We start from the raw sequence: 11,370 nt of genomic DNA on the forward strand, positions 1-11,370 counted from the left end.
TACTACGAACGTCTCAAAATGGCGGGAAGGTGAGAGCAGCGGGCTGTAGTGCATCTCAGAGTTTCTTTGCAGCTGCGAATTTTTCAGTGGCGTAGGTAAGCTTTGCTAAAAAAATGCTGTCAGTAGTTGCTATTTTGTTTGATTTTAACTTGATGGGTCCTGTCTCAGGGACCTCTAGCTTTAGTCATTTGCTTTATTTTGCAAAACTTTGTAGATTATTGTTAATGCTCGTTAAGAAGATGTAACAACATGATTGCTCGTGTAATTTGGTGTCAATAAGCACAAGTAAATTTTTCGGTTTCGTGCAATTTTATTTGTCGTTGAAAAATTTACTAGTGCTTATTTACACCAAATTGCACGAGAAATCATAATGCTACTTGTTAAGAATTTGCATGAAAAACGCATCAGAGAAATTCAAGATGGACGAAATCATGGCAGCTATTTGTAATTTACACTTGTGTTACAACTTTGCATTCGTGTTACATGAAAAATGCACTCTTTTTCAACCAGTTAGACGTGCATAAATTTTTCATGTATGGTAATATATGTATGTAACTATATATATTCACTGGTATATCACATTTCAACTAGAATGTAGAGGTGAACAAGGAGTAAGTTTTAAACTCGGTAAAGAAATAGAGAAAGATGTTTTTCATCTTGTCACAAGCACAGGACAAAGAAAAAATTATGAGTCCCCATGAGGAATTAAACCTTAGACCTTTGGATTCCGTGCACTGATGCTCTACCACTGAGCCACAAGGTTCAGTTATGCTCAAGTTATGTTCCAGAAACTACTAAAAAGATTGTGTATATATAGAAAATTTTTTTGTGCTGGTCACTGAAGGCTTAGTCTCAATAAAGGGTTTAATTAGCCAATTATCTGTCGGTCATTTATCAAAAAAAATTTAACCAAGCAAACAATCTCAGAGAACTAATTGAGCTTGGATGACTGTGCTCTCCAAGAAAATCATGTGCTATTCATGGCTTGTCTCCTATTCTAGTTTTATGAAATTTTTGTCATGTCTTCCTTTACACAGCTCTTATGTCACAGAAACAAACATTCCATCTTGATTCACCAGCCAGAAAATTCTTTGCCTGTCAATTACAGCACTGTTCATTGAGCCATAACAGAACTGAAGGACAATGGTTGTACAAGAAAGGAAATGTGAAATTTTGTTTTGATCAAGTTTGGGTGCAAGGTATTGTTGTTCTGGTGGGAGCTGATGGAAATGACTTTTTACTGGATGATGGTACAGGTATCATTGAAGTCACAGGTGTTACCAAGCTTGTAAGAGATTTTTCCCTTCATAAAGGTAGGTATTGTGGATGAGATATTAATTAATTAATGATTGCAGGGTGTGAAATTAACTTCTTTTTCTGCTAGCCACTTGGCTCCTAAATTTTTCAAAGTGGTAGTCAATTCAAAAAAAGTTGGTCGCCATTTTCAAAGACAAACAAAACCTTTTTTTACACTGTCATCATTCTAGAAATTAAGTTAGGGAAAAGATCTTTCACGTGCTACAAAGTGGACACTAGGATGGATGATATGCAATGTTCAAGCTCACCTAAATCGAAGATGGCATCTAGTTATCAATTGAGATGCATGTGCTGCGTTTTGGAAACAAACTTAACAAGGAAGTTTGCTGCGGATTTATCTTTGCAAATCTTTTTAATTCACTATATCTGTAGGTACATGTAAGGTTATAATGAAACATTCTAGTCGCCAATTTGGCAACTAATTTTCAGGATTTGGTCACCAAAGTGAAAAATCTAGTTGCATTGGCACCTGTATTAGGTGCAGTTTCATGCCCTGGATTGTCATACTAGAAAATGTTCAGGCTGTTTCCAGTCCATTGCTTGTGCCTAATATCTACTGTGATACATTGAATACGATGAACATCACAGAAGTACTTGAAAATTTTGTTGTCTTGGAAATCAAGGAGTAATAAGCCCTTTCTCCAATGTGATTGGTGTCAACACAAAAACTGTACCTGAAATATTCAGGTTTTTTTAAATAAATTGCGGTCTTGTCCGAGAGATACAGTGGTCTTATGGTTATTGCACTGGACTCTGAGTCTAGAGGTCAGACACTGACGGGGTCTTTGTGTTGTGTTCTTGGGCAAATAGTTTACTTTCGCAGAGCTTCTCTCCACCCATGCATGTAAACAGGTACATGGAACCTGTCATGGAAGCATAATGAAGTGCTGGGGTAGCCTTGTAATGGACTAGACCCCATGCAGGGGGGTGTTTGGGGGGGGGGAGTAGTAATGCTCCTTGTTGCTTCATGCTATGGAAACTAAAGTTAGCTCTGACTGGTTGGGCTACTTGGATCAAGTACAGACAGACTGTACCTTCTGTAGTGAACACACTAATAAATTCTCAAAACTTGTTTAAACTTACATAACCATTGTTATCTGAAATACATATAGAGATGATTTAAATAACAGTAATTTTCAATGATAACAAACAAGGTAAATGAAATTATAGGAAGAACGGGCAGCAAGAACATACCTGACAGTTAGGATATTAGTGCGAATGATGTGGTGATACTGTGCAGTAGTTGGGGACCAGCAAACTGCTGAATGATTGTCGCAACACCTACTTTTACCTCATGGTTTTCAGAAACTGATAATAAGATCTTACTTCATAAATTGTGATGACTGAACCAAAAATCTATGACTTTTTTTATTCTGTTTTGTTGATTTTTATTGATTTGTCCACTCTAACCTCTCAGTACCCTTTCAACTTTGCCTATCCTAGCAAGTAAGCAAGACACATATGAACCTAGAGTATATGGACTAACTCATTAACAAGCTCTCCTCAGCTAAGTTGGTTGTGCATCCTTGTGCAAAATTTAACCTGCTAGGCACTGAGACTTTCTGTAGAGCCTTCTCCCTTGCATTTTGACCAATGCTCAATATCCCTGAGGTATATTTTTTTATTTGGTCCAATAAGATGAATCTTTAAATTATCTTAACAGGAATGTATGTGATGATTGCTGGAAGACTGCAATCAGTAGGCAATTTTGATCAGAAACAATACCCAACCATCAAGGTATTGAAAATTGCCAACCTCAGCAGTAATCCTCAGAGTGAGATGTTATGGATGGTGGAGGTAATAGATGCCCAGTCTAAATCTGGAATGAACAGAAAATAGAAATATACCATATACGGGTATTTTCATTTTCATTTCATTTTTTTTTTTGTTTTGTTTTTTTTGTTTTTTTTTTGTGATGACATTGGTTTCGAGTGAATCAGACTTGTGTCCTTTATGATCTATGTACGTGTTAAAATAAATGCGCGTGGTCTTCAGATTGTAAATATGTCTTAGTTTGTCAACACATACCTGTAGACGTCGGCTTTACAGTCGACCTCAGAGCTTTGATTCCAAGAAAGTTTCAGCACAGCTAACATGTGGAAACGAAGCAAGAGAATAAAAACCGCGGCATACATATGGGGTCATAGAGCAGATTAGGCAACGGGTGTAAGAAGACGGGAGGGTAAATGAATTGGCGTTATTCACATTTTATTTCGTCGACTCAGGAAAGAAAAACACTTGTACGCTAATGTCATTAACAAAGTGGAAATTTAATCGCAATTTTTAGGAAAATTCAAGTTATGTAATAAGCGTTAAATGACATAACATACCCAAACTGAAAATTGTGTTACAATTTGCTACAATCTCTATATCTCTACAATCTCCGCGTGTCTAAACTGTTTGTCATGGTTTCCGATATCAAATTTCCTGCCGTGTTTATCAGTCGCTAAGGGTATCGCACATTATCTAATATGGAAACCATAGGAGATATCTTGTGACGGCTTCGGCTTCGTCAAAGTCTAAGAAATTTTGCTTAATTTTGTAAAGATTCTACATCATGGAAGGTCGTCACACCCGAACAAGAAGCAGCTCTAGCGCTTCAAGTCTGTTCTTCCCCGCACCGAAAGTACCTCCTCAAAAGGGTAATTTCGTAATGACCTTTTTCTCGTGTCCTGTTGGCAATGTCGAGCAAGCGTCGTCTTCAACGCACTCAGCGCGCCCCAGAGCCACAACAATCGCGGAGAATACATACAAGATGAAGCCTGAGAAACGATTTAGCGCTGAAGAGGTTCGAAGCATCATTGTTCAGCATCTACAGTCGCTAGAGTCGCAAACATACGAGGCGAAGAGATGCAGAGAGCTCGCTAAAGGTATGTCCAACTCAATCATGAGCGACTTGAAACAGCTTGGCTACGCTCGGTTTAAATTCGTGTGTTCCGTGACGATTGGACAAGTAAAAGGGCAAGATGTGAGAATTGCCAGCCGTTCCATCTGGGACACTGACTGTGATACATTTGTATCAGAGAGCTACCATAACGACTCTGTATTTGCTGTCTGTGTTGTGTTCGGAGTTTATCAAGAGTAGTTGGATCGCTGCACATGACAATCACGTCTTTGCGTCCTTCAAGAATGACTTGATTTCTGATTGACTACAATCTGAGGGAAGCTACAGTTAAAAACTGCCTAGTTTAGCTCCGAATGTTATACTCTCGTGTCAGAAAATTGCAAGAACAGTGCATCTTCAGTGAAGTTTATCCAGAAGAAGAAATTGCGATTTAAATCAGCGTTTTTATTCAGAGCTGGTTTTCTCTCTGGGCGCCATATATTATGTCGAAACTTCACTTCACACTGAAGGAAATTGCCAATACAATGCATCTAAACATACTTATTTCAAACAAGCGTACGCGCTTCAAATATACTTTCAAATATTTGGTTAATCAATATCGAACGTGTGATGAAGGTTTGATCGCATATTTTCGTATCCGGTTTGGTTTATGCAAAATTGGGAACAAATTAAAGTTTGATCCAGTCAAACTAAATGGGTTGAAGAGAAACTTTTCAACTGCATTTACATGGCAGAAAAAAATGGAATTAAATCTTATTAACGTTAATTTACTTCTAGGTGTTTTATCACTCAAAATAATTTGATGACCTCCTAATTAAACTGTCATCAAAACCTTGATTTGTTATGCTGTCATAGTGATGTAATAAGAGTAGGTTTTTTTTTTACAAGAACTTCCTCCACCCAGGTGGGGTCGGTAAAGAGGTGCCAGGTGCTAGTATTTGTGATAGCTAGATCACCCTTATGTCTCGGCAACAATCTGAAATCGTAACCCACGAGTTCTTCTTAAACGATAAGAAAAAGAAAATTGCAAAGGTATATCAGGTGTTCGCGGTATTTTGGGCCACAGCCATTCACCACCTAACCATCAACCACCGCGCTTCCTGTTTCCCGCTCTCTTACCAAGTTCCTTTGGGTTTCGACGGACGTTATCAACTTTTTTTTTTACTCTTTCTTTTTTAACAAATGAAAATTGAACATTTTCGTAACAATGTTTTATATAAGGATCATAATGGGAAGCGTGGAAACCGGTCAGTGACCACCATTAATAAGTCCGTCTCGGGCGTCGATACACATAGAGCCTCGGACAGACAGCGCCATTGATTTCTGTCTGTTGCCACCTGGTCACGCTGCTCCCATGTCCAGCCTTCGTTCCTAGTTTCCTTTGCTACGGTTCTCCTCCAAGTTCCTTGGGGCGGCCTCTCTTTGTCGGCCGTCGGGCAGTCTATTGAAGGGAGAACTTTCATCACATTTTCGTGTTCATAAATGACTTTTGGGTCTGGCCCAATCAGATTCTTTCGTTGTGAGTGAGAAATATGCGTTTCATTGTGCATTGTATACGATCTTAACTGCTGTGACAGGAGTTGTTGATGGAACAGAAGTGTTGTCAGCGCACAACAAGCTGCGGCAAAGCCCCTTTACTCGTGATGTAAACACAAACGCCAGTGCAACATACAGTCCCGTGAAAGTTGTTGATATGATAAACGGGTATCGAAAGTATTCCGATACCAGACCCTGCAAGAAGCCAAGAACCCATGTAAACCCCATCAGGATAAAAATTTTTGCAAATACCGCGGGAGTTTTGCGATTCGCTACGTGGTGAGTTGCCTCTCTCGCCTGCTGGTTTGTTTTCCGTATAGCTATCACAGTCAAGACAAAGAACACAATGTTAAACGAAATGGCGATAGCTATTGGCAAAACGAACGAGAACAAATTTGCAGTGGGAATGTTTATCCAGCAGCTGTTGGTCCCAGTCTCGCCATAGCGAAAAGAGGCCGCGCGGGACTGGTCAAGAGTTACGCACACAAAGACAAAAACAAACGGAGGGACCCATCCGCAAGCCATTCTTCTTAGCATGTAACCACACTTTTGCCTTCTGCTTGGATTTCTGGGCTGGATGCGGATTTTGGAAAATGCCCTCCACGTTTCAAATGCAATAATTGACATCCAAGTGAAGGAAGCTAATAAGAAATAATGCATTGTTATGGCAACTATTGTACATGCAAGCTTTGGCAATCCGCATCCAGAAGCAATGAAAAGTGAGTCCTTAAACAAATGTGCTATAGAAAAATTCATCAAATTGACTCCGGGTAAAGTGCGAAGCTCTTTAAATAGTGAATAAGTCACTAAGACTATCAGAAAACAGAAAATCGAGACGGAGAGACCGACATAAGTTAGCACCTCCGAGGCCATTTCCTCCATCGTGGAATCATTCGTCAGCGTTTCATAAGAGTAACTCGAAGAGAAGTTTACACAAAACCATAGATATCCATTAATAAAATGAAACCGTCCAGGCTTTATGACTTCTCCCGAAACGTTTCGATATAGAGAATAGTTTGACGAAATGAAATATTCGTCCTTCGTTAATCGAATGAAAACCCCTGAACAGTTTATCGCGGGTTGTTTGCACACTGTGAGAACCCCTGAGGGAAGGTAAGACCCATTTGTCAGAATGATTTCGTTCGTGTAAAAGTCAATTTCTTGAAACGTTTCTCCAGTAGCTGAGATAGTTACTACATCTCCTTGCAATGTATACTCATCGGGTTGGAAGATTTCTTTTACAGGACAATTAAAATATCTCATAATTACATTGAAGACAGTAAAGTTTGTGCCATTGAATTCAATAGAAAGAGAGCTCAGTGCTGTCTTGAGGCTACGGAAAGAAAAGTCCGATATCGTTTGGCTTAAATCGAGATTAAAGGCTGCTGTGACTGTTGCCGTAAGCTCAAGAGTACCCGGAAGATATGCAATTGCGATTCCGGAAATAGATGTGTCATTTATGTCCAACTTCCCGACAATGGCTTGTTTAACTTGAGGCTCAGTTATAATTGGACATTGCAGAGGTGAAATGTTAGCACGCATGAAAATCGCAACGATAAAGACTCTTTTACTGAAGGTTGTCAAATCAAAGGCACTTATACCGAAGCGGCAAACTTGGATGAAATTGTCATAGACTTGACCCATTGGACATTGAGTTTTTTATATTCTTCTAGCAGGTATTTCTCTTGGGGTGGAAGGAACCAGCTTGAAAAGAACTGTATAGGAATTACCCTGCACCTTAAGACTCGTCATCTGGAGCTTCGTCAGGATCCATTGTGTTAAATTAAATGCACCCGTCAAACTTCTGGTGGTATTCAATGTCAACGAGTGATTGAGAGTAGAATTCCCATAACTTTCTACTCCATTTACTGACAAAGGGCCAACATTTCTACGTCCTCTTTTCACGTGTTTTTCTACGAGAAACGAGCAATTTTTTAAGGACAAAGTTTCTAAATTTATGAATGACGTAATCACGCAAGCTTTGAGCAAATACAAATGATTTATTGAACAAAGAGTGAAGTAGAGAATGATCTTTTTTCGTCCTTTCTCTCGGATTGTGGGACAAAGTAAAAGTTTTGCGCCCCATAAGGAACTGAACCTCAGAGCTTCAGATTCCGCGTTCAGATATGCTCTTCCACTGAGCCCACTGATCATGGCAGTATGCAGGACTCGTGCTGTTTGACAACCCAGGAATGGCCGCAAGATTACGAAAGAGTCTCTGTGGCTCAGTACACCTTTTGCTGTTCATTTACGCAAAATGTACATTCATTTACGTCAACAGTTGAAACTATATGGCAAATATACATTCATTAGCACTTCAATGAAATTCATGAACGCGAACGAACTTTCAATAACGCTATTTGCATATTTATTAACATTCAATAGCATCAACGGATGAACAATTGCACCTTTGGACAATAAAACATAACAAATATACTTTCAATCTCGCGTAATGATTGATCAATAACACCAATAGAAAATCAATTGCATAGTATGACAATCAATTGCGTTTTAGAGACATTCAATAATACAATTTGCATAGAGACGTACATTCAATTGCACCTTCATACAATCGTTTATTCAAAATGGTCAATCATTAACGTGAACTGACAAACATTGGTGTTTTTCGAATAAACAATAGGATGAAAAAAATATTCATTAGTGTCATTCATCGTAGTTACATGTATTTTATAATACTGAACTTAAATACAAGAGTATGTACATTATCATTTAAATTTTATGTTCCTTTTTGCGCAATATTTTGCTGAAGCAGATATAAAATGAAGAACATTTTACATGTTCAGTACACAGTACGCTGTATGAACAAGTGGACAGAAATAACCGGAGAAAATCATGCCACCAAGAAACAGAATCCTACTTGAACAGCGTCAAAGAATTATTCAAGCCTTCGAAGATGTGAATGAAGATTATTTGACGGTTGCCGCTACTATCGGAGTGAACCGTTCAACTGCAAGAAGTATCGTTGCACGATACTTGCGAGAAGGAAGGATCGCGGAGAGACCACGAGGAGGAGCAAATCATGTTCGAGTAGATGATGAAATGAGGAATTGCCTGAATGACATTTTGAACGAAAATTGCCTGCTGACACTAGCACAGATAAATCAAGAATTGAGACAGCGTCTTCCAAGAAAACCAACAATCCATGACCGTACAGTAGCAAGAACACTTGAAGGTATATTGTATCGTGTGAAATTGGCAAGGCCACTCCCAGTTGAACGAAACCGCCCTGATGTCCTGCAAAAAAGAGTCGACTATGCCAACTGGTTCATGCGCCATGCTGTAGTGAATCATAGTATTTTCGTAGACGAGCGTGGGTACAATATTTGGACGGCAAGAAGTCACGGACGAGCAAGGATGGGAGAGAGGGCATATCGACAAGTATGTGGTCAGCGAGGGAGAAATGTTACTGTAGCACTGGCAATTTCACCCACCAATGGACTCGTTTCTCGGTGGAATGAATGGACAAAGATTTAATGATTTCCTGTCACAGACAAGGCTAAATCTCGACCCAAATGAACATGTGATTTTCATTTATGACGGTGCACCAGCCCACAACAATCCTGCCATTCCTGGTCCTAATTCTGAGCTTAAAAAGCTACCACCATACAGCCCGTTTCTTAACATTGTGGAGCAAGAAATAAGTGCCTTAAAAGCAGCCATAAAAGCGGACATAAGCCGTCCAGAGCAGCAAGAACAGATGAACAACAGAGCACAGGCAAGACGACAAGGAACCGCGTTAGGCAACTTCCGCACTCAATTGCTACTTCAGGCCCTGCAAAGAAACATAGGCACCATCACGGCTGCTAAATGTGGACAGTGGTACAGATTTATGCAAACGTACATTCCAAGATGTTTAAATAATGAAGAAATTGAAGGATAATTACAAAACATTACATTACAGTACACTGTAATCGAACAATTTTGAAATTTCTTTTTCCCTAGTTGATTGTTATTACTACACACATGTTTGTCAGTTCACGTTAATGATTGACCATATCGAATAAACGATTGTATGAAGGTGCAATTGAATGTACGTCTCTATGCAAATTGTATTAATGAATGTCTCTAATACGCAATTGATTGTCATACTATGCAATTGATTTTCTATTGGTGTTAATGATCAACCATTACGCGAGATTGAAAGTATATTTGTTCTGTTTGATTGTTCAAAGGTGCAATTGTTCATCCGTTGATGCTATTGAATGTTAATACATATGGAAATAGCGTTATTGAAAGTTCGTTCGCGTTCATGAGTTTCATGGAAGTGCTAATGAATGTATATTTGCCGTATAGTTTCAACTGTTGACGTAAATGAATGTACATTTTGCGTAAATGAACAGCAAAAGGTGTAATAGAGCATCGAAGCGCGGAATTTGAAAGTGTGACGTTCAGTTCCTCAGGTAGACTCTGAAGTTTTATTGTTTTGTTCAGTTCACGTTCGTGAAAACACAAACATGACGCCATCAACACTGCTGATCCTTGCAGTATGTTGAAAGGACGCATGTAATAAATGAACTTCGAAGTGTTCTTGCTCACAGACGTGACAGAGTCTCTGTGGCTCAGTGGTAGAGTATCGGAGGTCTGTGGTTCGATTCCTCACGAATACAAGACAAAAAAACATCTTTCGATACGAAAGAACAGGTTTCCCTATTTCATCACTAAGCTAAAATTTAACTTCTTATTCCAAAGAGTGAAGTGTTGTGATATACGCAGATGTTGGCCACATCCATAACTGGCATATTAGTGGCCCTTTGTGAAATTATTTAGAGTGTAAATCTTGTGTGGTGTTTTGTAAAGATTATATCATTTTCTTGCCTACCTGCAAGCTCTGTCAGCTTTCCACTGCATCTCGAAGGGCAGCCCTCTAATATCAAACAGTAAACAGCGAGATAGAGCCCTAAGCAGCTCGAATGTTTCCACATCATCAGAATCATCACGGAGACTGCCACGGAGTGATCGGTAGTCCTAATTGAAACTAGACAAAATACTTTTTTTGTTCTCCGTTCCTTTAAGAATTATAGATCTATTGACATGTCTGCCTAATATAAGTAAAAAATCATTGCTATATATGCTAAGTATTGATAAGAGATTGGTCAAACTTTCGTAACCTGTCAAATATAGTTGAAATGACATCATTAGCAATTCTATCGTGTAGGTTCATGCTGCGAGATATTAGGAGGTCGTTTTTCGGCGCCATTAGCCGCAGACAACGGTGTGCCAAGGATAACAATGATCAGCAATTAATTTTTCTTTGGACGGACGGCTTAGAAATACCCAAAGTTTTAAAACGCAGGCACAGGGTTGTTGTTCTATTTACGAAATTCCTGGTCCGTTACGATGATGCTTTGGGACGCGTTCTTTGTAATATTAATCGTTGTCTGGAAGCGTGGTGGAGTTTTCAAAGGTAGCTGTTTTCTTTTTTTTCAGCAGAGAATAAATAATTCTTAATTTGGAAAACTACAGAAAACTTTATGGCTGTGTGCCTATGCCTTGAAATCATCTGTAATCAGTTTTCCTACAACGCAATTTGCATTGGAAATTTTAGCACGTACTGCCTTGATCGTGCCTTTAGGTGCATACGTATGTAGCAGTCTCTTCCCTTTCTACTAAAAGGGAGAGGCTTGAGCCTAACATGAATCACGGGTTTAGCA

General features: G+C 39.1%; 3 protein-coding genes and 1 pseudogene across 3 annotated transcripts; 3 read left to right on the top strand and 1 right to left on the bottom strand.

Moving 5' to 3' along the window:
* The first annotated feature begins 1 nt into the window (after window position 1).
* Window positions 2–3,320, top strand: LOC113678341 (recQ-mediated genome instability protein 2). The gene is made up of 3 exons (XM_089187256.1): window positions 2–95; window positions 1,038–1,313; window positions 2,981–3,320. Exons 2-3 carry the CDS (start codon window positions 1,043–1,045, stop codon window positions 3,154–3,156), a joined length of 447 nt encoding a protein of 148 aa, XP_089043382.1. The 5' UTR covers window positions 2–95; window positions 1,038–1,042; the 3' UTR covers window positions 3,157–3,320.
* A 149-nt stretch (window positions 3,321–3,469) lies between these two features.
* LOC113678322 (dynein light chain Tctex-type 5-B) lies at window positions 3,470–4,995 on the top strand. Its single transcript, XM_027195212.2, has one exon. It carries the CDS (start codon window positions 3,875–3,877, stop codon window positions 4,400–4,402), a length of 528 nt encoding a protein of 175 aa, XP_027051013.2. The 5' UTR covers window positions 3,470–3,874; the 3' UTR covers window positions 4,403–4,995.
* Window positions 3,567–10,736, bottom strand: LOC113678321 (adhesion G protein-coupled receptor L2). Its single transcript, XM_027195211.2, has 2 exons — window positions 10,539–10,736; window positions 3,567–7,611 (listed from the first exon to the last, which is right to left on the bottom strand). The coding sequence occupies exon 2, from the start codon at window positions 7,340–7,342 to the stop codon at window positions 5,702–5,704; it is 1,641 nt and encodes a 546-aa protein (XP_027051012.2). The 5' UTR covers window positions 7,343–7,611; window positions 10,539–10,736; the 3' UTR covers window positions 3,567–5,701.
* LOC149038299 (uncharacterized) lies at window positions 8,419–9,743 on the top strand (annotated as a pseudogene).
* Window positions 10,737–11,370: the final 634 nt, after the last annotated feature.

The sequence above is a fragment of the Pocillopora damicornis genome, chromosome 11, assembly GCF_964200805.1.
Source record: "Pocillopora damicornis chromosome 11, jaPocDami1.2, whole genome shotgun sequence".
Lineage (NCBI taxonomy): Eukaryota > Metazoa > Cnidaria > Anthozoa > Scleractinia > Pocilloporidae > Pocillopora > Pocillopora damicornis.

Bases quoted from the DNA above. Each gene is read 5' to 3' on its own strand.
- LOC113678322 (XM_027195212.2), top strand. From the start codon at position 3,875: ATGGAAGGTCGTCACACCCGAACAAGAAGCAGCTCTAGCGCTTCAAGT.
- LOC113678341 (XM_089187256.1), top strand. From the start codon at position 1,043: ATGTCACAGAAACAAACATTCCATCTTGATTCACCAGCCAGAAAATTC. The intron at 1,314-2,980 runs GTAGGTATTGTG...TTATCTTAACAG, and splicing joins AGATTTTTCCCTTCATAAAG to GAATGTATGTGATGATTGCT.
- LOC113678321 (XM_027195211.2), bottom strand. From the start codon at position 7,342: ATGGGTCAAGTCTATGACAATTTCATCCAAGTTTGCCGCTTCGGTATA.